At 55.3% G+C, this 24,631-nt stretch overlaps 1 protein-coding gene across 1 annotated transcript; it reads left to right on the top strand.

Annotated features, from left to right (window-relative positions):
- Positions 1–238: 238 nt before the first annotated feature.
- Positions 239–23,093, top strand: CD82 (CD82 molecule; the record flags this gene model as incomplete). Its single annotated transcript, XM_084249188.1, has 8 exons — positions 239–301; positions 5,129–5,201; positions 11,707–11,828; positions 11,926–12,000; positions 20,038–20,139; positions 22,242–22,439; positions 22,673–22,756; positions 23,016–23,093. The coding sequence occupies 8 exons, from the start codon at positions 239–241 to the stop codon at positions 23,091–23,093; spliced, it is 795 nt and encodes a 264-aa protein (XP_084105314.1).
- Positions 23,094–24,631: the final 1,538 nt, after the last annotated feature.

Genomic DNA, 24,631 nt, shown 5'->3' with positions numbered 1-24,631 from the left:
CCCTTGGGGCCACGCTTCCCTGCTATGTGACTTTGAGTTAGTCATCTAACCTCTCTGGGCCGGGAGATCATGTAAGACAGGACCAGTGTTAGTACCGACCTCATGGGGTTGCTGTGAAGGCCAGCTGGGATGATCTGGGGCCCTCTGATTGGTTCCCCTTCCTATCCCAACCCAGTTTTGCCCTGTGCTGACCTAACTGCCTTCCCTCTTCATCCCAGGGAGCTCCAGGACCGGCAGGATGGGCTCAGCCTGTATCAAAATCACCAAATACTTTCTCTTCCTCTTCAACTTGCTCTTCTTTGTAAGTATGACGAGCGCCACCGACCACTTCCAACAGAGACTGTCCTCCTGGGCATCCCAGCTGAGGCCTCCAGGGCCCAGGCCTGGGGATGGTGGTGGAACGTGGCTGGGAACAGACCATTCCAAATGGAACAGAGCGGGGGCAGGAGATTTCCCGAATTCTAGCTGGCTCCCTGCCAGAGCTCCAGATTCCTCTAGCGGCCTGCCCCTTCCTGGATCATCCAGGCCCTGGCCCACGCTCAGGCCAGTCAGGGCTGGAGGTGAGCTGGAGGACGAGAGGCCCCTGGGGGCCCCCTGTCCCCTTACTCATCAATGAGGAGTTGTTTGGGAAACCTCCACAGTCCTTTATGTTCTGTCTTGGCCCCTGAAGAACCTGCCTGTAACAGTTCTGGATCTCAGACCACCTGCCCCCCTTGTAGGGACTATCCCCCAAATCCCAGAAGGTAGGTATAAGGCGCCTGGACTGTGGACCAGGGGAGGGGGATCGTGCCTGTTTCCAGACCCGCCCTCGTGGGCTCCACCAGCCCCATCCCCGGGCTGTCGGGAAGGAAGCGCCACATCTGGAGCTGGTTTTCCTGGGGCCTCAATTTTCCTCTCTGGCGTGGCACAGCCTGACTCCTGCTTCAGGATTGCCAGGATGATGGATTGTGTGTGTGTGAGTGTGAGACAGAGAGTGTGTGAGACACAGAGACAGTGTGAGACAGAGAGAGAGCGTGAGTGTGTCAGGCTGTGAGTGTATATGTCTGTGTGTGTGGGCATGTTGAGAGCGTGAGTGTATGTGTGGTCATATGTAATTATTTGTGTGTATGTTAGAGTGTGTGTGAGTGTGTGTGAGTGTGCCTATGTGTGAGATGGGTTTGGAGTGAGGGTGACTTGGAGAGCTGGTGCTGTGGCCTGTCCATGGGGTTGATTTACCTCCACCATTAAAAATCAGCTCATACAATAAGATGTTTATTTTGATCTAATTTGTTTTTGAAATGCACCTATACTTGAATAATTTTGAGAGGAAAAGAAAATACCTCTGAGCATTAGAGTTGGGATTCCAGAGAATTCTGGTTTTCTTCTTTTTGCTTCTCTGCCTTTTCTAAAATTTTCTACAATAGACATAAGTTACTTACGGAAAAATATGGTTTTACATTCCAAGTTACATAAGGTAATAGAAAGTTTGGAAAATAGTTATTCTAATAATCACGCACCTTGCAACTTTAACCCAACACACAGAAACTTACACACATGTTCCCGGCACACACAGATACAGTGCATATGCATACACATATATGTACACGCATGCATTTGGACAGCCCAGTGTCTGTCTGTCCTGCTGTATGTCCACCCTGGCTGCAGCCCCATTCCCTCCCTGAGCCCTGGCTGTGGCTCTGACCCTCTATGGAGGGCAGCCAGGCCTGGAAGCCACCTCAGGGAGGCCCTGGGCACCTGGGTTTCCCCGGCTTGGTGGTCGGGTCCCTTCCGGCTGACTCAAGCCTCTGCAAGCAGCTGTCCCTGCGCCGGAGCCAAGCCTTCCCTAACAGGTGGAGGCCAGGCTTCCAGGGCCAGCTGGCCAGGACTAGCACAGGGCACGGGAACGCTGTGGTTCATTACCTGGGAGTTCTAGGCACAGAGAGGGGTCTGGGCCACAGCCTAGGAGGTGGGGGGCTTGGGGTTCATAGACACAGGCACCTCATCTCCCCTCATGCAGTGGGAAGGAGGAGCAAGAGATTTGGTGGAGAAAGGGAGTGGGAGGGAGCGGGTAGAAGTCTGGAGGAGAAAGGGATTCAGGTTGATGGTTTGGGCCAAAGTGCCCCTTGCTGCCCCCCTCCCCAGACTGCCCTCCAGAGCCAGAGACAGGGAAGGTTCCTGGGCTGCTGCAGGAGCCAGGTGTTAGGCCCCTGTGTGCTGGCCCATCAGGCTGTGTGGGGTGTGGGGGTGGGGTGGAGGGATGGGGGGGTGGCTTTTATTACAGGAGGGTGAGGGGGGAGGGGGAACAAGTACAGGGAACAGTGTTTGTCAGGTCATCATTCACGGGGGATGTATCTGACATCTCTGTGTTCAGACTCTGTTCTCGGGCCCAGGCCTGGGTAGATGTTCCCCAGCAGAAGAGCTGTGCTGTCTGCACTCACGGCGCTTATGTTCAGCGTTTTGGGGCAGGGTCTTCAATCCAATACTTGCTCAAATGGATAATAAACTTGCCTTCACATTAGGACTGGGAACGGCAGGCATGGCCTCTAGGAGCTTAGATAAGATACTTGACTTTGTCGGGCTGGTCAGCAAAAGCTTCCTGGACTGGAGTGTGACTGGGTAGAGAGAGGGTCCGGGCAGCTGGGGCATGGGGCAGAGGTGCCTTTCCAGGGCACAGGCGTGCAGCTTTCTAGAGAGGTTTCTGAGCTTTTTTTTTTTTTTTTTTTTAATACCCAGTGGAAAGAGGTTCTGTCATCAGATTTGTGGTTTGGAAAAATCACCCTGGTCTCTGTGGGCTTGCACCTGCACGCGTGTGCCTCCATCCGCCCTTGCCTACACTCCCTCCACACTCTAGACTCCCCGGAAAATTGCCCCAGCAGCTTTCCTTGGGTCTGAAGTGACCCAGACGCTGCTGGGCCCTGGCCACTGGCTGTGAAGGTCCCAGCACCTGGCATTGCCCTGTCAGGAGATCCTGTAGGGACTGGGGGTGGTCAACATGGGGTGTCCCCTGAGGCCTCAGCATGGTTTATAGAGCATGGAGGTCCATGGTGCCTCCCCCAGTGTGGTCGGCCACCTGGCCCAGCCAGCGTCCTGTTCCAACCCCACCCACTGTCACCCACCCCAGATGGCTGAGTGGGCAGCACCAGGGACTTCCCTCCTGGGTTTCTTGAGGGGAGCTGAGGAGGTTAGCTGGGCAGTCCGGGATTTTGACCTACTTGGGATTATTTGCCCAGAGGGAATTTTCTGCCCTTCCTCAAATTCTGTTTTTGGAAAGGCTGTACTCCCTGATGCCATGAGGGCAGGTCTGAGCGGGTCAGGGGCTCTGGGGTGAGAAGCAGCCTGACGACTGGGTCTTGGCCTGCTGTGGTGTAAGGTGTACGGCCGGGGTGGGCAGGGGCTCAGGGGTATTAGAACCAAACTCCCAGGTCCTATAAAGCCTGCCTTCCTCTCAGCTGTGCTGTCTGTGGCTCCCCAGCCCAAGGGAGGACCCTTCTCTGCCCCCACCACCTGTTAGTGGCCTTCCTGTCCCCAGAGACTGGTTGTGGAGGCCGAGGCCCAGGATGGATCTCGTGCATCCCCGAAGTTGACGCGCCACCATCTGGCCTAGATTCATAGACAGACCTGGCTTTGTGTCTCTGAAGGGTAAATTGGGCAAGATTGGGGCCTCAGTTTCCCCATTTGTAAAGTTAGGACAAATGTCTTAGCCCATCTGACAGGCAGTGAGGGAAGGAGGGGTGAGCTCCAGGGAGACAGCGGGGGATGATAGGTGGCATCACCCCTTCATCTTCGAGGTCACCGGCTGCTGTCTTTAGGGGGTATGGAGTAGGGAGCAGTGATAAGGTGCTGACTTCAGTCAGAAACGGCCCCGCACCATATTGAGGGTCTGCTCCTTTCAAAAGGAAAGATCCTGCCTTTATTTAGAAATTGGATGTTTTGTTCATAAGGATTTTTTCCCACTAATTCTGACTTTTAAAAACAATTACTGGAAACTCTTATTTACCTTGGTCAGAGTTTTTGGTGTTCCCTTCATTTTTATGCCTGAGGCGAACACCCCTCTCCCCTCACACAGGCCTTGGCTCAGGTCTTGATCACAGCAGCGACAGGCTGACCGCAACCCTGGGCAGGTGTCACCCAGTCTGAGGCCTGGCTCTGCAGCCGCTGGCCTTGCACCTGAGATTATCAGATGAGGTGGGGACCCTGTGCTTGCCATAGAGGTGGGATAGTGACAGGACGGGACCCTCAAAGCAGGAGATCTCCCAGGTGGGCCCAGGCCAGGTGCCCTGTCAGGTATCACGGAGGGCCTCCCACCCCTAAGGGAAACCTCTGCCTTCACCCAGACTGCAGGTGCTTCCCAGCCTCGGGAATTGTCAGGGTGGGTTCCACCTGGAGAGGTGGCGCAGGTAGTGGGTACCCCTGGTGGAGGGAAGGATGGTGGGGAATTGCTGGGCCAACGCCTGCCATCCTCCATACCTTTATTTACCTTCCTACTCCTGCATTCATAGTTGGGTTCGTGAACTCAGTCATTCCCTGCACCCTCAGCACCTGAGCTCCAGGTACCCAGGGACACAGAGCTACATGCAACCCAGCCTGCTCTGGGGGCTCACAGTCTACTCAGAGACCCCCACGGCAAAGCTAAACTCAGCAGGGATGGCTGCTAAGAAGGGCTGGATGGTGGTTGCCAGGGAGTGGGATCCCCTTAGTCTGCTTGAGGGGGTCAGGAAGGTTTCTATAAGGTGGAGGCTAGCTCTGAAGGACAAGTGGGCTTTAATGTTCGAGGTGATGGAGGGGTTTCCTCTGAGCTTGTGTGTGACACTCAGTCCACCAGCTGGGGCTGGATGGAAGGGATAGGCAGTAGGTGAAGTAGGAGGGTGCCTCTGGCAGGAGGCTGCACCCCTTAAAGTCAGTAGACTTGGTTTGACTACCTGGGCATGGGAGGCAGGCAGGGCTCCCCACATGTGGCTCAGCTGTCTGGATTGCTGGGGTTTTCTGGGAGTGGGGTTGAATTGAAGCCTGAAGCTACCTTGACATCCCTGGGCTGGGGAAGGGTAGAGGTAGCTCCCTTAGGTCTCCCTGGCCTGGCAGGGACAGCGGGGATTCACCCCTCACCCACTTATTTTCGGGTCCCCCATTAACTTCCTGCTTTTCCTTCCAGATCCTGGGTGCCGTGATCCTGGGCTTTGGGGTGTGGATCCTGGCCGACAAGAGCAGCTTTGTCGCCATCCTGCGTAAGAATCCCTTTGCTCCCCCTGCCCCTGCAGAGCTCTGCACAGGCTGAGCTCCCACAGTCCTTTAACCTCCAAGTCAAACTGGTCACTATTCCAGCTGACCTTGAGGCCTTCACCTATTCCTACTGCCGACCACTCCGCATGGGCCCCTCTACAGAGGATTCTGGAAGGAATTTCTCTCTTCCCAAACAAAGCTGTTCTTTTTGAAAGAACACTGGGGGATGAGGGAGCCTAGTTCTTCCATCCTGGCCCCTTCCCTTAGTGCTGACCTTGAGAAAACATCTTTTTTTTAAAAAAAAAGATTTATTTATTTATGCATACAAGAACTGGGGTACAGGTCTGAGATGCAGGGTGGTAAAAGGATTCACCAGAGACAGAGTGGGGAGCAGAATAGGCAGACTGACTGAAATACACTGCTGGGGGGGAGCAGCAGGTGAGACTGGAGAGGTCTGCTGCACCATGTGGGTAGCTCCCTGGCTGGCCAGGGATAGAAATTATGCTGCAGAGGCTGTGGATAGCTTCACAGTGCTGTGCTTAACCCCTTGCACCACCAGGGAGGCCCAAGAAAACATCTTTATTATTGGTCCTTCCATTTACCAGTTCAACAAAATGCGGGAAATGGTCTCTTAGTTCTTAGTTCTGAGAGCTGTAGGGAAGGGCCCGCCCAGTGGATGGTCGGGCACTGATATTCCTATGTGCCTGCAGGGCAAGGTGGGCGGGCCTGGGTCCTGCCATTGGTGGAGTTCCTTAGGTGCCCGGCAGGGGGCGAGCATTTGCATACCTCAATTGTCTTACTACCTGTGGCAGTCAGGTCCCTGCCTTACAAATGCGGAAATGAGGCCCTGAAGAGGCGAGGCCCCTGCTCAGGCTCACACAGCGTCTTGGTGGTAGGGGCATGGAGCCACACGGAGACACCCCTTTTCATTCTCTTCAGAAGCAGGAGAAATGAAGCCCACGCTGTTAGATATGAGTGCTTTCGGATCTATCACTGTCTCCAGGAAGCCTGCCAGGCTTGCTGCATGACTTGTCAGGGATACCCTGAGAGAGGAGGACCCCAAGTTGCACGGTGATGCCACCCCCCTTTAGCGAGTGTGTCCTTGGCTCACCTCCGGGCAGCTGCCTCAGTGCAGGTTAGTCTCAGGCCCATGCAGCTGCCTGACTTGAATAAAACAGAGCCAGGCTAGAATGGGGGTGGGAGGAGCAGCTCCTGTCTCCTGGGACCCAAGGGGTCAGCCTCCCCTTAGAACTGAATGGATCCAGCCACATCCATGTGGCCCAGGGCTGACAGTGCTGGCTTCTGCTAGGGGGCAGCAGACTGCACCCCCATTCTGTGGCCAGAGATCTGTGTTCCCTGCCTCAGCCAGGTGCCCAGGTTCCCCACACACTCCCAATATGGGGCACACCCTCCTGGGCCTTGATAACACGCAGGCTCCCCCCTTACTGGGCTATGGCCCACACCCAGCAGGCACTGCTTCACAGGGCAAAGTCTCAAGGCCAGGCCTGCCCACCCACACTCTGCCCTCTGCACCCGAGCTCCATGGCTCCAGTCACCTGCTGCTCCTCCCACCGCCTCCATGTTCAGATCTGAAAACCCCAAGTTGGCCAGACTTCAGAGGCCCCTCAGATGCACCCATGGTGCCTTTTATAGGCCCCACCCCCAAGGAATCTGACCTCACTGGCATGGGTGAGCTCTGGAGCATTCAGGTTTTTTTTTGTTTTTATGCATACAAGCACTGGGGTGCAGGCCAGAGATGCGGGGGCTGAGAGGGTTCACAGAGACAGAGTAGGGAATAGAACAGGCAGGCTTACTGAAATACACTGCTGATGGGAGCAGCGGGCAAGTCAGGAGAAGTCTGCTGCACCACGTATGTCACCCCCAGGCCGGGGATCGAACTCCTGCTGCAGTGGCTGCGGATAGCTTCACAGTGCTGCGTCTTAACCCCTAGTGCCACTAGGGAGGCCCCTGGAGCATATAGTTTTGGAAAAGTTCCCAGGTGGTTCCCCAGGACAGTAGGGTTCAGAAACACCCAGATGCTAGCACAGTCACTCTGCTCTCCGGTATACTGAGGCTCAGAGGGAAAACCTTGCTGAGAGTCACCCAGCAGGTGAGGGTCAGAGCTGGGAACCAGGGCTCCTGACCTGTTATGTGCTGGACTGTGTGGTACGGCCCCTCTCTCGCCCAGCCGAATCTTCACTGTGCATCCACGGGGCTGGGCACTACAATGGAGGGAATGGGGAGGGCCAGTGATTTGTCTGAGCGCACACAGCCAGCAGGTTGGGGACTGGAATGTGAACCAGTGACATGCTCCTGAGACCCCAGTCCCTGAACCCTTGCACAGCCGGGGTTTGTGGCCTGACATGTGTTCATGCCTCAGTAAACAGAAGCAAGCAGGCCTCCCTGGTGGCGCAGGCAGTTGAGTGCAGCACCATGAAGCTGTCCGCAGCCTCTGCAGCGTGGGTACCATCCCAGCTGGCCAGGGAGATACCCACATAGCGCGGCAGACCTCTCCTGTCACGCCCGCTGCTCCCCTCAGCAGTGTGTTTCCGTCAGTCTGCCTGTTCTGTTTCCTGCTCTGTCTCTGGTGAATCCTCTCACCCTCCCACACATCTGGCCTGTACTCTGGTTCTTGCACGCATGAATAAATAAATCTTAAAATTTTTTTTTTAAAATAAATAAAAAGAAGCAAGCATAGTAGCAAAGAACCCAGATTCGGGACTGCTAAGTATGACTCCTGGCTGTGTGATCTTGGGCAGCTTACTTCACCTCTCTGCTTCCTACTCTGTCAAATGGGGATGTGGTGATAGGATGCACCTTGTGAGGTGGTTGTGAGAAATTAGACAAGTTAGGGCCTCCCCGGTGGCGCAGCGGTTGAGCACTGGGTTGCGAAGCTGCCCGCAGCCTCTGCAGCGCTGGTTCGATCCCCGGCTGCTCCCCGGCCACCAGAGGAGGGTCCCACATGGCGCGCAGACCTCTCCTGCCGCCCGCTGCTCCCCTCAGCAGTGTACTTCGGTCCTTCTGCCTGCTTTGCTCCCCGCTCTGGCTCTGGTGAATTCTCTCACCCTCCCGCGCTTCTGACTGTACCCAGTGCATGTATAAACAAAAACAAACAAACAAACAAATAAATAAATAAAACATGCCTCTATTAAAAAAAAAAAAGAAAGAAATTAGACAAGTTAATATCTGAAAAGAGTTTAGGACAGCTCTTGGTGAATAGTCAGCACTACCTAGGTGATTGTTCAATACAGTTAGAATAGCTTCAATCCTTGTAACATCTTTATGAAGTAGGAGAAGAAAGTAGATGCTCAGCAAACAGCTTGTCCAGGGCCAGAACATGTTAGTTGCAGAGCTGGGATTAGAACCCACTTCTCGTGGTCCCCAGTCCCATTCAGTTTGCTCAACCCAGTGAGGCCCAGAGATCTGTGCCATGTGCAGTGGATGGGCTTGTCCCCCCTAAGTCAGCCTTTCAGATCTGGGTCAGGCCTGAGACTGGGGTGAGTACAGGGACCGGCTCTGATGAAGTGGGGGACCCAGCAACTTGATTGGCCTCCAGGGGAGGATCCTGGTGGGGGTCTCAGCCCTGGGGCCTGACCTGCTGGGCCCCTTGGCAGTCAGCTTAGCTCCTGGACCCATTAGGGCAAATCAGAGTATAAATTCACCCTCTTCAGAACTTTGGTAGACCATTCCCATAAAGGGTCTTGTTTCGGCCTGGCACACAGCAGATTCCCAGGAAATGCCAGCTCTCTTTCTGAGGGCGTAGGCACTGGGAGGATTTGTTGGATCCCAAAACCAGGAAGTTTAGGAAAAGTGAAATTTGAAGGCCTCTCCCTGCCCATGTTGACTGCTAAGAGCCAGATCCCAGGGCCTGGAATGAAAGGTGGGCCCAGGGCCAGGAGGTCTCATGCTCACCCCAGTGGGGGCTCTGCCTGGTTTCCTCAGGGTTCCTGGGAGGAACAAGGCGGGGGCAACTCTGCCCTGGTGCCCAGAGAGTGGGATGAGCTGGCCGGGTTGCTTCCTGAGCTCTAGAACATTCTGTCTGAGCAGGAAGTAGAGCTGGATCACGCCCTCCTATGCACCCATACTTTGGTGACCTGAAGTGGCTAACGCCCCCTCTGTGGCTGGCATGGAGTCCTCAGCTTCTCTGAACTTTGGGAATTCTTGGGAAATGCTGGTCCTTTCTCCAGCAGGACTTCTGACCCTGAAGAGGGTCTCCTGCCATCGGGCTCTCTCTACCTCTCAAGCATCACCACCTTCAAACTTCTTTCCCACACTGGCCCACTCTCTCTCCCCTTCTTTCCACCTATTTCATACAAATAGCCCCCACTTATCCACAGGGGACTCTCATTCTAAGACCCCTATGGATGCCTGAGACCAAGAATAGTCCCAAACACCATAGATAATGTACTTTTTCCTATGCCTACCTATGAGAAAGTTTAATTCATAAATTAGGTACAGTAAGAGATAGACAACAATGAATTGAAAAAAGAAGTTATAATAATATACTCATAAAAGCGATGTGAATGTCCTCTCTCTGTCAAAATAGCTTACTATACACAATATTTTCAGAACTCGCTTTGCCCGTGGGTAACTGAAAGGGCAGAAAGTGAAACCAAGAATAAGGGGGGCTATTGTACACTGGCTTACTTTGCACCTGCTGTTCTACTGCTTGAACTGCTTTTCCCTCGGATCTCCACCTGACTGACTTCTCCACTGTCCTCTCAGCTCAGCTGTCTCCTGCTCAGACCAGCCTTCCCCACCACCCCAACCCGCTGCCTGCCCTAGAGTTTCTGATCCCTTTGGCATCTTCAGGACCCTTATCACAACCTGAAAATCTGGATTGTTTCCTTATCCCACTCTCCTCCCTGCCAAGTGTTAGCTACCCGGTGGGGGACTTTATCTGTCCAACTCATGTGTGCCCAGCAGCCTGCATGGTGCCTGGCCTGTGTTGGGCACCTGGTAAGATCTCTGTTGACCTAAAAAGTGAACAAGTGTCATGCCCATGTCACTATGTGTGCTCTGAGCCTCGTGGAAGACACACGCCATTAGAGATCTGCATAGCTCCCAGCTCTGGCCCTTGCCAGTGCTGCTCTCTGGGCCTCAGTTTCCCTATCCTTGCAATGGGCTGTTCTATCGCCTACTAGGCAGAGCTGTGTTAGGGTTGGTGATGGTGTGTGTGATGGCTGGGGAAGCCACCTAGCCAGGAACCTGCTGCCTCACCTTTTTTGGAAGGTGCCTTCCCTGGATGCCACCCACCCCCATCTGAAAATCTGGCACCTGCCTCTCTGTGCCTGTTTCACCTTGTGCAAACTGAAGACAGTAATAAAATTGAACTCTTGGGGCCATTCGAAGGATTTGGTGAGATTATCCTAGTGAAACACTTAGCACAGCACTTGGTACCATGAGGGCTCAGTACTTGTTTGTTGTTCTCGTTATTATTAAGGCACCTTAGTAATATTAAATCCCTGCCATTCATCTACACAATGAGGCCCAGGGAAGAGACAGTCAATAAAAGCTTTAGTCCTGTGTCAGAGGGAAAGGTATTCAGCTTTAAGGAATAGAAAATCAGATGCACTGTGGCTTGAACTCTAAGGACGTTTGTTGTGGACTGCACCAGCACGGGGTTTGAAAGTTCAGAGATGCTGGTTTAGGCGATCCAACATGCTCATCGTGCAATTCCTATATCACACCCCTCACCTCATGGTCACAAGGTGGCTGCCACAGCACCACACACAGCATCTGTGATGCAGTGGCTAGAAGAAGAGGAATAAGGGGAAACTGAGGCCCAGAGAGCAGCACTGGCAAGGGCCAGAGCTGGGAGCTATGCAGATCTCTAATGGCGTGTGTCTTCCACGAGGCTCAGAGCACACATAGTGACATGGGCATGACACTTGTTCACTTTTTAGGTCAACAGAGATCTTACCAGGTGCCCAACACAGGCCAGGCACCATGCAGGCTGCTGGGCACACATGAGTTGGACAGATAAAGTCCCCCACCGGGTAGCCACTGGGGCACAGCAGGTGGGCAAGAGAGGCTGACAAAGTGGAAGGTGGGCCCTCGGGGCCTGGCGTCCAGCAGGACCTGCCAGTCATGGTGTGTTAACTCAGCAAATATTCATGCAGCCCTTGGCTGTGCCAGGCACTGTCCTCGGGGCTGGGGTTCAGCAGGGACCAAAGACTCCGCCCTCATGCAGCTCATATTCTTGGGGTGGGAGATGATGAGCAAAATAAAACCCAAAGACATAGGATCTTTTCAATCCTGGTAAGTGCCAAGGAGAAACATTGAAGCACGGTGGAGGTTAGGGTAGATGGGGGTGGGTGGCATCCAGGGAAGGCACCTTCCAAAAAAGGTGAGGCAGCAGGTTCCTGGCTAGGTGGCTTCCCCAGCACCCCTGACTCCACGGAGGGGATGTCGGTGTACCCTTGGAAACTTGGGCCCCACTGGTGGTTTTGTGCTTAATGAGAGTGAAGCCACTGGGCCGCACAGACAGCGCTTCTCTCCTCTCTGCAGAATCTTCCAGGTCGCTGAATGTGGGGGCCTACATCTTCATTGGCGTGGGCAGCATCACCATGTTCATGGGCTTCCTGGGCTGCTTCGGAGCTGTCAGGGAGGTCCGCTGTCTGCTGGGGCTGGTGAGTGCACCCTCTGCCACTACACCCGGGACCCTGAGGGGTATGGGTGCCCCTGGTGGGGGACCCTCGGCTGACTGTGCCTTCTCTGTGTCCTCAGTACTTTACCTTCCTCCTCCTGATCCTCATCGCCCAGGTGGCTGCTGGGACTATGTTCTACTTTCGCATGGGCCAGGTAAGACCCTCCCCCTGGCTGGACCAGCGAACACAGAGGGATTTTCCCAGTGGGCAGGGTGAGGCAGGGGATAGACAAGAGGCCTTTTAGTTGTCACAGACACACCAGTAAGCGCCAGAGCAGTGCCCTGTTCCCTGTAATCAAATGGGGGATCTTTGGAGGGGAAAGGAGTGTGTGGGGTAGAGTCGCTGCTGAGCCTGGATCTCTGCTATGCCCCACCACTGCCCAGCTGTGTGGCTCGGGGAAACCACCTGCCTCTCTTTGCCTGTTTCACCTTCTGCAAACTGAAGACAGTAATAAAATTGAACTCTCGGGGCCATTCGAAGGATTTGGTGAGATTATCCTAGTGAAACACTTAGCACAGCACTTGGTACCATCAGGGCTCAGTACTTGTTTGTTGTTCTCGTTATTAAGGCACCTTAGTAATATTAAATCCCTGCCATTCATCTACACAATGAGGCCCAGGGAGGAGACAGTCAATAAAAGCTTTAGTCCTGTGTCAGAGGGAAAGGTATTCAGCTTTAAGGAATAGAAAATCAGATGTACTGTGGCTTGAACTCTAAGGACGTTTGTTGTGGACTGCACCAGCACACGGGGTTTGAAAGTTCAGAGACGCTGGTTTAGGCGATCCAACATGCTCATCGTGCAATTCCTATATCACACCCCTCACCTCATGGTCACAAGGTGGCTGCCACAGCACCACACACAGCATCTGTGATGCAGTGGCTAGAAGAAGAGGAATAAGGCAGTGCTACCACGGAGATTTTATCAGAAAAGCAAGTTCTCCATCAGTCTTCTCCAGACTGGGTTACAAAGGTAGCTCTGGCTTCAAGGGAGGCTAAGAAAGGAAGTGTCCAGCTTTCAGACTCTAAAGACAGAGGCCTAAGGGAAAAGGGAGCCAGTTGATTATGACCGTCAATTTTATCATTCATGGAGCACTCACTATGTGCATGTGAGATCTTAGCAACTTGGCCAAAGGTCACAGAGTTACGAAGTAGCAGAACCAGGATTTGAACCCAGGCAGCCTGGCTTCCTAGCTGAATCTACTTTATTTGCATATAATGCACACCCAACCTGTTTCTTAGAATTGGAGCTGTCTTCCAATATAGGCACAGCGAAGCTAAAATTAAAATGAGAGCGATTAGAATGCACAGTGAGAGAGGAAGGTCATGGTTGCTGAAACCAAGGGAGAAATACTCATGGCAGCTGAGGGATAACCTGAAGACTGAGCTTCCTGGCAGCCAGGACAAAAGGGGGAAATAGTGGTTTCAGTACATGAAAGGAAACTCGCTAGGCTATGAGCAGGAAGCCAGTGTTTAGGGGAGTGAAACTCATTTCCCAGTAGAAGGGTTGTGAGATCACGTCTTCACTTCTGCCCTCGAAAATCTGGGGCTCCTCTGGGATCCAGTCAGTGGCTCTTAGAGTCAGGGTGGATAATAAGAGTCCTGGGGAACTGGCTCCTAGGAACCAGCATCTGGTCAACTCTGCCACTCTGGGGTCTTGGCCAGACCACCATTTCACCCACTGTGAGTGTTTTCCCATCTCCCAGTAACAAAGATGGCACCCATGTAATGGACGCCAGCCGCATGCCAAGAGCTGAGCCAGTAACTTGATACATAGTTTGGTTGACATTTCCCAGCTTAAGGAACCGAGGTCCAGAAAACCAAAGTGGCTTGACCAGGGTCACGCAGGGCTCTGATGCTACAGAGTGGAGGTTTCCAGCGATCCCTCTCCCCAGGTCCATGCCTCGTCTGTTCCCTCTTCCCTCCCCAGGAGCTGGGGTCATCTCTGCTTGGCAGACCGCAGGCACTGGACCTCAGCAGAGTCCCACGGCCCCAGGGCAGGGCTCATCCAGAGAAACAGCTCCCCTGACTCTATACCAGATGGTCTCCCCTGCCCCACTGGGCCCTGCCTCTGCCCCCCTTCCAGGCTCCACTTCCCGCACCCCTGGCCCCCAGCCCCCTCTCCTTGGCTCACCTCCTTTTCTGGAAGGCAGGGGGAAATTTCCTGGCTTTGCTGGGGAAGTTCTGGCGCCACGCTATCACCAGAGTTGGAATGAACGATTTATTTTTCCTTTCCCCTTACATTGTAAACCCTGTGGGAGACTAAACACACCCTCGCTGGTGTTTATCCCGCAGATGAGGCCCAGCTGGGAGGCGGGGCCTGTCTGTGCCAGAAGGAAAAAGGCCTTTTGAAAACCAAGGGCTGCTCTTTCCCCACTCTCCCAGCCTCCTGGGCAGGGGGAGGGACAGAGCCCTGGGCTCCTCCTGCAGCTGAATTCCAGGGCTACTATCTGGCCTTCCTGCCCCATGCTCTCCTCAGCCATTGTTTCTAGGGCTGTCCAGGGAGGCTGGGGGGCCTTGGGCCAAGCTCTGGGTTCTCAGACTGTAAACTAAAGAGAAGAAACCAACCAGGTCCCCCCTGAGGTAGAGGGTTGCATGAGCACCGACTGCAGCACTTCAGTAAAATACAGAGTGGTGGCCGAGGGCTCGATTCCAGAACTGTCCACACCGGAACCCCCGCTCTGTGAGCCCTGGCAAGTGGCTTGGGCTCTGTGCCTCAGTTGACCCTATAGGTCCACTGTCCCTTATCTGCAATTCTGAAACCCAAAAACACTTTGAAAACCAAAAATACCATGTACAACTCATCTGCACGATCGAATCCGATGGAAGCGAGGCTGGTTATGAGTTTTGTTCACCCCATGGAGGTGTCCCCAGGGAACATGTGACTTCTAGCCATGTTTCTCAGCCCGGAGCACACGGCCGGGAGCTGCGGTGAGGATGAAGAGCACCGGCCTGTGGCAAAGGCAGGGCAGGTGGTTACTGGCAACTCCCCAAGTGTTTATTAGGTCACCATTGTTAACTTCATTACCGCCTCGGGAGGGCCCCTAAGTGCCACCAGAGTTTGTGTTAGCGAGGGCTGTGGCAAGCAGGCCTTGGGTGCGAAGATCCCTCTGTTTCATTACCTGATTATTCATCCAAGCCCCCTTTGTGGGTATAGCCCAGGTCAGAAATGCAGGGGCCCTGTGCTAGAGGACACACTATCACTGATTGCTGTGTGGCCTGGGACAAGTTCCCTGGCCTTTCCGAGCCTCGGGTGACCTCCTGGGCCATTCCGAGTTGACACTCTGGGGTTCTGACTTGTTCTCGCCAGGTAGTGGGGGTGTGGGAGAGGGTGAGGAGGAAGCAAGTGAATGTATATTGTTTCTTCTGGAACCTGCTGGATGTCGGCCTTGGCTTGGGCCTTGGTGCTCAATCACTAATCAGCCTGCACGGGTGAGGCTGCGAGGCTGAAGAAGTTCTGTCAGGGCTGGAGCAGAAGGCTGGGGCTGAGAGCTTGGAGGGAAAGGGTTCCAAGGTCTGGGTCGCAGCTGGCAGGGGAGGGTGGCAGTGGCTAAGCCTGGTGGCTGCGGGCTCCGCAGGGGGATTGGCTGGGAGAACTGTGATTTCCTTTGTCCTCCTCCTTCTCCCTCCCAAGAAGCCTGCAATAGCCAGCAGTAGCCCGCATGCCCAGCCCTAATGGCACAGGTGGTAAAACGGGTTTCTCCAGGATAATGCTGTTCTGCCAGATGGAAACTTCCTGACCCCTGGATTGGGTTTCTCCTAGCCTGGGGGGAGGCAACTGGAGCCTGGATAGGGGACGGTGGCCTTTATCTTCCCTCTGCAGCAGGAAGCATAGATCTGTCTTTCTGCAAAGGGATCCTGGAGAGGCTAGGGAGGAGACCCTCCTGTACCCACTGACTGTGCTTGGGCGGCTTCATGGCTGGAGGTGGCACCTGGCCCAGGCCCCGCCCTCATGGAGCTTACCTGGGGGGGGGGGAGCATGATGTGGCTCCCCCGCTGACTTCTGGGTAGCTGGCTATGAGGCTTGCAGCCAGGCTTTAGGGGTGGGCTGGGGTGGTCACTAAGTGAAGGAGCCATGCCGCCCACATTTGCCGTGGCAGGGGCGTCATTAACTATCAGGATGCAGGATGTCGCCTCAGATCTGCTCTCTGTGCCAGGAGGCGCCTGGCAATGTGTCGGGAGGGATCCCGGGGAGCGGCTGGGAATGTGCAGGCCCATTACACTGCATTCTGCATGTCTCCCTCTAAGGGTCATTTGGTTCATCAAAGAGCAAGGTGGGGTGTCTGGACGCTGCTCCAAGGAGGGGTCAAAGGCGCAAGGGAACCGATACTGGGGGCAGGGCAAAGGGGAGCGTGCTCTGACCTCCAATACGCTTGAGGGTGTTTGTCTTGGGAGGGGGTGATTTGATTTTTTTCTGGATGGCAGCAGCTGGGACCTGGAAGGGGGGTAGAATGAGAGCTAACAGCCGTGGGTCAAGGTCACGTGGCTGAACTTCAAATGAATCACTTTCATCAAGACCCCCAATCCCGTAGTGTGCCGTGTTGGGTGATACTGAGCTCCCCATCACAGGGAGCATTTAAATCCAGCCTGGAGAAATCTGGGAAGGATTCTTACATTTGGATGATAGGCTGGACTCTCCCAATTCTGCCTCTCTGTGCAGTCACACCGCAGGGTGGGAGAGCAGCGCAGCGTTGCCAGAGAGAAAGGAGATCAGCGGGAGGATAGTGGATGGGGGGTCGGTGGAGAGGGTGGGTCGTTTGCTGTTTGGCCTGGGCTTCTGCACATGTCAGCTCTCGTGTGATATTGGGGCGCTGTCTTGGCTCTCCAAATCTCTGTTTTCTTCTCTGGGAAAATGAGGAGGATGGTCTTGGGCAGGGCTGGCTCCCAGGCACACGACTGGAGCCATCACAGAGGATCCCACACTTGGAAGGGGCCCTGCTTGCTTTGCTATTCTGCTGCTACTTCTAGAAATTCTTTGTCATTTAAAAATAAGTGGTCCTGCATTTTCCCTTGGCACCAGGGCAGGGCTCTTTATTGCGTGGGACAATAACGCAACTGCAATTGGCTGGCGCTGGCTGCAGGCTCCGCTAGACCCAACTTGCCAGAGGTTGCCACCAGGACTCTCCCCCTCTCCCTCCCTTGGCCCTGCCCTCCCCCGTGGGCTCCCTTCTCAGGCAGGCAGTCTCCAGTGGGGCCTCCAGTTCCAGCAGCTAAGGCCCTCATCCCACCTGATTAGCAGAAAGAGCGGGCTCGTGTGACCTTGGCTCACATGCCCACCCTGATCCACTGGTGCCCAGGGCGTGGATGGCACTGAGTGGTAGCTTGGATCACTGCCTGCCCATGACAGCAAGGGAGAAGGACTTCCCGCTACTGGGAGGGTCCGAGGGGTGGTTACCTTTAAGGAAAGAAGCTGCTAACTCAAGAGGAAGGGAGAATGGATGCAGGGCAGGCAGAAACCACAGAGGGCCCCTGCCGGAGTGAAGTGAGAGGGTGAACTTCTACTCCCCATCCCTGCTCTTGCTTGTCTAAGGAATTACCTGGTTGCCAGGGTGACCTCCCAGGCTCCCAGCACAGCCTCCTGGGCCTAGGGATCCCTAGGCATCCACTGCACCACCCCTTGTGGCCATGGTCCCCCTGGCCTGACTAGGAGCCTCAGCCACATTCTGGGCTGGAGGATGACAGGGTGTTTCCATGGAAACCACCAACCTCAGGAAACCACCCAGCTTCTTCCACCTTCCCTGAAACAGAGAAGTCTGGGCTGCTGTGATAGCCACTTGGGGTATAAATAAGGCCTAGGTTAGTGGGGTGGGGGAGGGAGCGGGGGCGGGGCAGGGGGACAGGAAGGATGTGGGACAGGTAGGGTGTGGGACAGGTGGCTGGCCCTGCAAATGCCTCTGGGGCAAATGCCTCTGGGGACCCTCCTCCTCTCCACACCCCCCTACTTTCCATCCCTCCCCACTCCTTTCCATACCCCTGGGACCTTTTACTCACTGGGGAGCAGAGAAGGAACTGAGATGGTTGGGGCATGAAGACCCAAGATTTGTAGGCAGAGAGTCCTAGCTCTGTGACACGGGGAAATCTCTTAGCTTCTCTGGGCCCTCCTTAAAACTACCTTGATCTACTTCAAGGTATGGTTCTGTGGTTTAAATGCTGATGAAACTTAATAGGTAAAAACTGGGGTTCTGGAATCAGATAAGCCTGGGTCTACATCTCTCTTCTATATGCTGGCGGTGTGACCTGGGGCAAGTTAATTAACCTCTCTGGGCCTTGTTGTCTCCATCTCTAAAATAAAGGCATGATCCCTAGGCCACAGGTCTGCTCTGAGGATTAAAGTGAGATAATGCATTGAAAGTGACAACCGCGAGTCTAGTGTTGAGTCACTGACGGGAGAACTTGATAAAGGGTAGAGGCCTGTGAGAATCAAACAAAAAAGCATCCCGTTCAGAGTTTTATCAAACAGAGAGCAGTTGGGGGTGGCGGGGCTGGCTTCCCAGGTTCATGAGGCGAGAGCAGCAGGTCTATCTGGAGGATGTGGGTTCCCCAAGCACAGTGCTTGCTCGCGGTGTCTGTGGGGCCAGGCGGAAGCCTGCTCTCAGGGGTCAGAGTCACGCTCCAAAAGCCTCTGCCTGAGGCCTTCATCGCATCCCCTGACCCCTGCTTTCTCATGAACCCTCTGGGTACTCCTGCCCCGGTCCCCACCCCCGCCCCAGGTCCCCCAGCTGTAGAGTTGTCCATCACCAGCTGGTCTGTGCCAGCATGCCAGGGAGGGCCCTTGAGGGAGGGCAGGGGCAGGTGGGGCCAGGCCCGGACCAGCTCTCATGGGCCCCCTTCTTCCACCTGGAGCCCCTGGGCTTCTCAGGGGAGGGGGCGGCGAAGCTGCCTTTCAGCTCTGGAGGCTGGTTCTGGTTTACCCTCGTTGCACAGCTGACATGTTCTTGAAAAGCTGTGGCAGCGACAGCCTCTCTTCAGAGCCCAGAGAGACCCTTGGGCCGCTCACTTTCTTTTGTGCCCTGCACCATTCCTCTTCCTTGTTTGTAAATCAGTGTTTTCTTTGTGGGTTAGTGAACGTGAGCTGCTTCTCTGTTGCTCAGCTAGGGACTCTGAATTCCAGAGCATGGGAGGGAGCCAGCGCAGTCAGGATGTAGGGGCCCGGGGCTGGCAGCCAGGTCATGGAAAGGTGTCTGAACCCAGTTGCTACTTGGGACCTGGCCCCCACATGTGCTGGGGGTGGGGACACGGAAGTTGATTCTGAGCTCCCAGACTGGCAGATCTTGGGGCCTTCCCCAAGTGTCTCCCCTGCAGTCTCGAAGGCCCTTGTTCTGAGACGTGCAGCCCAGTCAGTGGAAGCAGAAGGCTGAGCCTAGCTCACTGTCTTCCTTCCTCTGTGACCTGGGGTAGGTGTGGTGGGGATGGATTAACCGGCAGTGCAGGCATATGGCCCTACTGTGTGGTAACTAGCAGTGGTTACGTGCAAATCCGTCACTCACATGTGCTGCGCGCCCACTCTGGACAGTCTTCTCTGGACAGTCCCTGCCCCCACGGAGCTGCCCTAGCAGAGGAGAGAGACCACACACCCTGAAAACAAATGAGCATGTGATGACACTGAGCAAAACCACAACAGTTCTTTTGCATGATGAGAGCCTGGGAGGGATGAGGGAGTGGTGGGGGCTACAGAAGGGATACCCTTGTTTAGGGAGGTGCAGCAAGTTCTTCCTGAGGAGGTGACACTTGAACAGGACCCTGAAGGAAGAGGAAGAGTGAATTATGTCATTGTATGGGGGAAGAGGATTCTAGGAGGAGAGAACAGCAGGTGCCAAGGCCTGGGGCCAGCGTGTGCCTACGTGAAGACAGCCAAGAGACCTGTGTAACTGAAGCAGAGGAAGCAAGAACAGCATGGGGTCTAGGAAGAGGAGGAGCCAATGATGTAGGGCCTCATGGGCCAGTGGGAGGACGTGGGTGTTTGTCCCCAATAGTGGTCGCAGGCCGTGGCATGCAGGCTCCCCTTTGAGGGGCCATGTAGCTGCTGAGGGCTCAGCAGACCTTGGCTTAGCATGGGGACCAGCACGGGGCTGGTTGAGAAGTGGTGGGAATGAACAATGAAATGCTTTCACACTGTGAGCGTGTCCCCAGGATGCTGGAGGGGGGACGCAGGGTTCAGGGGCTCTGACCTCCATCCTTTCTGTCCCCTCTGCAGCTGAAGGAGGAGATGGGCGACATCGTAACTAAACTCATTCGGGAGTACAGGGACGGTCACGAGGACAGCCTGCAGGAGACCTGGGACTACGTGCAGGCTCGGGTAAGAGGGGCTGGGGGGGCGGCCACTGTGAGGCTCCTGGCCTGTGTGTGTCTGCATGGTGGGGTCCAGGCAGCCACATTCCTGGACGTGCCTACAGACTGCAGGGCTGCAAGTTTGCACGTGAGTGTGCATCTGCTGGGATGGGGGCTCCTGAGTCGTCTCCCTGCCTGGCACACCTGCCACCACCACAGATCCTGGCTCAGGGGCCCGGGGTCTTGGGGGCTGCTCTGTGGCTATCCGTGCTCCCGTGGGTGGCCAGAGAGAGGCGACAGCTGTCCACTGTCCTCTCAAGCCAGGCTAGGGAGTGCTGGGAGCTCACCCTATGGGGGACCCTGGTGCCAGGCTGCTTTATTGACATGAGTCTGAATGGAGGTCACTTCTGGGGAGGTGCCTCAGGGAGCCTTCTGCAGGGAAGGCAACGTCTCCCCACATCTGGGTGGTGGTGACACCAGGTGCATGGTGGAACATTACTTGAGGTTTGGTTGCCGACAAGGGGCCGCACACGTGATGGCGGTTCCCAGGGCCTAGACTCATTAAGAAGACTCTGCGAGGTTCACCCAGCGAGGAATCTGCCCAATGCTGCATTTCTCTGAATACGTTAAGTGACGTGTGGCTATATGTAAAGTTCATCAAGATGACTTGGGCACTTGGGACAAGATTGGGGTGTGCAGGGGGTTATGGCCACGGGCAAATTTGGACAGTTGAGTGGGTGTATTTTACCTCAGTTAAAATGAGAGACCAATTGATTGACTAAGTGATCGACAGCTTAATCGACTGACAGAACTACCGACTGCCAGTCACATTGATTTAAATGAATGTCTTGACTGATGGGCGATCAATGACAGATTGATTGACTCACTGAGTGACAAAACAACGGACAGACTGACCAGCTGATTGACTGACAGGCCAGGTTCCCAGTTGGCCTTGATGGTGAATCAATCACCACGCACAGAAACAAGCCCAGTGACCACTCCCGCCCATCCCCTTTGATGGTCCTGAATCCTGCTCCCAACCCCACCCCGGCTGTCGCCTCCTCCTCTCTGTGTGGGAGCTGGACACTTGGCTACTTAGGATGTGCTGGCGCCGATTGACTGTGGCCCTGAGCATGCTTGGCACGCCCCCTGCTGGCCCCTGGGCCCACAGTCTGGGACTCCCCACCCTGAGGTAGGTCGGAAGCAGGTGGGAGTGGACAGCTGCTGGGACAGTGGCATGAGCTCACCTCTTTAATCCTCCCAGGGGCCCTGGGACAAAGACTGTTATCAGCCCATTCTCCAGATGAGGTCGCTGGTGCTCAGAGAAGTACAGGGCAGGGCCAGGATTTGAAAGGAGTCTTTTTCCCCCACTGAACTTCCACCTTCTGGGGAAATGTCTGGCCCCCCAAGTCCTGAGATCCTGAGTTATCAGGAATCCAAGCCTAGATGTGACCCCAAACTTCTCAGGGTCCCCTTCGCAAGCCCACGGAGGCTCCTTTAAGCACACAGAGTCCACAAAGTCTTTCTTCATCTCTGCAACGAGAGCATTTTCTGCTCTACCTAAGCCATCTGGGCCGTGTTTCCTTTTTCACTCTGGCAACCAGGAAACTCAGGGCTCATGCTGAGCATGTAGTGGGGCTGGGCTTTCCTGGGCAGCTACTGTGCTCTCCACACCTGTGCTGGACACACTGCCTCCCTTGACCCCTTGGTAGCCCCATTTTGCAGATGAGGAAACTGAGGCCAGTGCTTTGCCCAAGGAGAGCAGCTGAGGCTGCAGATGGGGATGGGGCCCCAGTCACCTAAGTCCAGACCCCTGCTCTCAGCTGCGTGGCCTCTGCCTACCTCAGATCCCCACACCTGTGTTCCGCCTTTCAACTTGAACTTCCCTCTTCTCCTGCTCGGTATTAGTGCTGGTCCTGACTTTCATTTCCTGTGGTATGAAGTTTATGGTATGTGTTTCCTGCAAGGCCCTTTCCATCCCCTGCGATTCTCAAAACACCAAAGTGAAACCGAAACTCTAATCCTGGGGGTTTGGTGGGACCTGGAGAGCCGGCCAGCGGCAGAGCTGAGCCTCCACAGGAGGCCCGAGTGAGCGGTGCCCCCAGTATCCTGCCCCCCTCCTTTGTCCAGGGGGGCTGCTGCGGCTGGGACAGCTTCATGAACTGGACGGAGAACGCCGAGCTCATGAACCGCACGGACGTCACCTTCCCCTGTTCCTGTGAGAAAAAGAACAATGACAGCCTCTCGGTGACGACGGGCTTCTGTGTGGTCTCCAGCAGTGGGGGCTCGAGTGTCAACGACCCCAGCAAATGGCCCGTGTACAAGGAGGTATGTGGACTGTGGGCCACACTTGGGGGAGCCCAAGGGTACAGATCCAGTCCCCCCAGGCTCTCCTGGGCTGCTGTCTGTCCTTCCTTCCCTGAACTGTTCCTGCCTTGATTCCTCTCATCTGTATCTTCTTCTTTGTATTCATTCATTCACCTGGTCTAGCAACAGAGACCCCCATCCGCAGGCACCTGGTGATGCCGCGTGGGGTGACGTGGCGTATTCTCCCCTTGCAGGGCTGCATGAAGAAGGTGCAGGAGTGGCTGCAGAGCAACCTGGGCATCATCCTGGGCGTGTGTGTGGGCGTCGCTCTCATTGAGGTCTGGGGACCCTCCCCTCCACCCCCTCCCTCCATTGTCCCTGCTCCGAGGATGCCCTGGGGTGGGGGTGGTGAGTCGGTCCATCAGCTTCTGGAGGTCCTGCAGCAGGACTGGCCCCACCACTGGTCCCTCAGCTCCCAGGCTTGAGTCGAGAATCCACTTGATTGGGTCGAACCTCGTGGACTGACCCAGACAGCGAGCCGCCCTCTGGCACCTCCACAGCCCTGCCTCCGTCTGATCCTGCCCTCTCCCTCCACAGCTCCTGGGGATGCTCCTGTCCATCTGCTTGTGCCGGCGCATCCACAGTGAAGACTACAGCAAGGTCCCCAAGTACTGAGGCAGCAGCTGTCCCCACCTTCCTGCTCATCCCCCAATGTCAGGCTCCTGTGGCTCTCCCTGGCTCCCTCCTCCGGACCTGCCTCCCACCTCACTGCCCAGGTCCTTCACCCATCCTGGGCTGACTGGAAGTGGGGTGCTTTCTGGGGCCTTGGGTCCCTCTTTCTGCCTTTCTGCTGCTCTTCTGCCCACTGCCCGCTGGAGTTAAGAGCGACACAGAGAACATGCTCCCTGCAGCATCCCTGTGCGGTGGGCTGGGGCTCTGCCTGGCCCCTGGGCTGTATATATTGTTTGGGGGAACGTATATTAAAAATGAGGGTGGGGGTGGAGAAGGCACGCTGCACTGGGCTGCCAGGGACTGCCCACTACGTGGGTCAATTGTTTCGCCCACTATGATGCTTAGATCTGTGGTTTTTACATTTTCTTGAAAGTGGTGGGGAAGGGTGGCTTTACCCGACATTGGGAGCAGCACCCCTTCCCCAGCCTCACGCCGGCAGCTCAGATCAGCCCAGCCACACTGTGGGGGCCCAGGTTAGCTGGGCCAATGGAGGCTGCCGGCGGGCAGAGGGCCAAATGCACCCTGGGCAGCCTGGGCATGACATGAACTGACCCCCCAGCACCCAGGCTGTCCAGGGAGCAGGGAGGATGGGAGCCTTCTCGTGGGAGGAGCCAGACTGGCCTGTGCTCCGCCCCGTGGATGTGACTGTGTCCCGTAGGAGAGCACATGGAAGTGCCACCACAGTTCTATAAAACGTGCCCGATTTAGTGATTGACTATTAAAGAGAATTTGTAACAATCCAGCCTGTGGACTTGGAGACACTGCCGCCGGGGGAGGCCGAGGCAGGACAGCTCTGGCCCCCGACTCAGCCTGGTGTACAGGGAATGCGATGCCTGAACTGTGCATCTAAACAGATGTAGAGCATATTTCTAGGCTTCTGTCTCTAAAACCAAGATGCAGGCGCCCCTGGAAGGCCCACACAGACTGGCTGGTGAAGGGGTCAGTGAAGCCACTGGGTAAACTCAGTCTCTTCATTAAGCATCTGTTTTCTGGAAAGGAAAGAAATGCTTGTGTATTGAAGAAATGTGATGGGGTGGATGTGCAGAGTTCAGAGCTTTTACAGCTACAATATGAGGCTTTAAAGGACATGTGAGCCTTCCTCTAAAAGGGGCACAGCCCTGCCCAGCCTTGGGCAGCCCAGAGGAGATGGTCTGGACTTAGGGCTGCCTTAGGGTACATGGTAAGGGAAGTCCCCTCTGGTGGCTGCTTAGGGAAGGCTGAGAGGAAGGCTGACCGAGGCGCACACTGCTCCACTGTCTCCTTGTCCCCCAGCATCTCCAGGAGGAGAGGAGAAAGTGTGGGGTGAGGCCCTGTCCCCCTGCAGTGGCAGCGAGGACCTTGGACAGGACTGTTTCAGCGTTACCACCAGGTGGCGCTGCTGCTCTAGTTCAAGAAGCCAGTGGAGCCCAGAGTTGCTCCCTGTTACTCCTGGAGCCTCACCAGCCCCAGGCCTGTGCGTGTCCCACTCTAGTGGGAGCCTT

Source organism: Talpa europaea, assembly GCF_964194135.1.
Source record: "Talpa europaea genome assembly, chromosome: 1".
Lineage (NCBI taxonomy): Eukaryota > Metazoa > Chordata > Mammalia > Eulipotyphla > Talpidae > Talpa > Talpa europaea.
The sequence above is the reverse complement of the archived record's forward strand: the minus strand, read 5'-3'. Positions and strand labels throughout refer to the sequence as shown.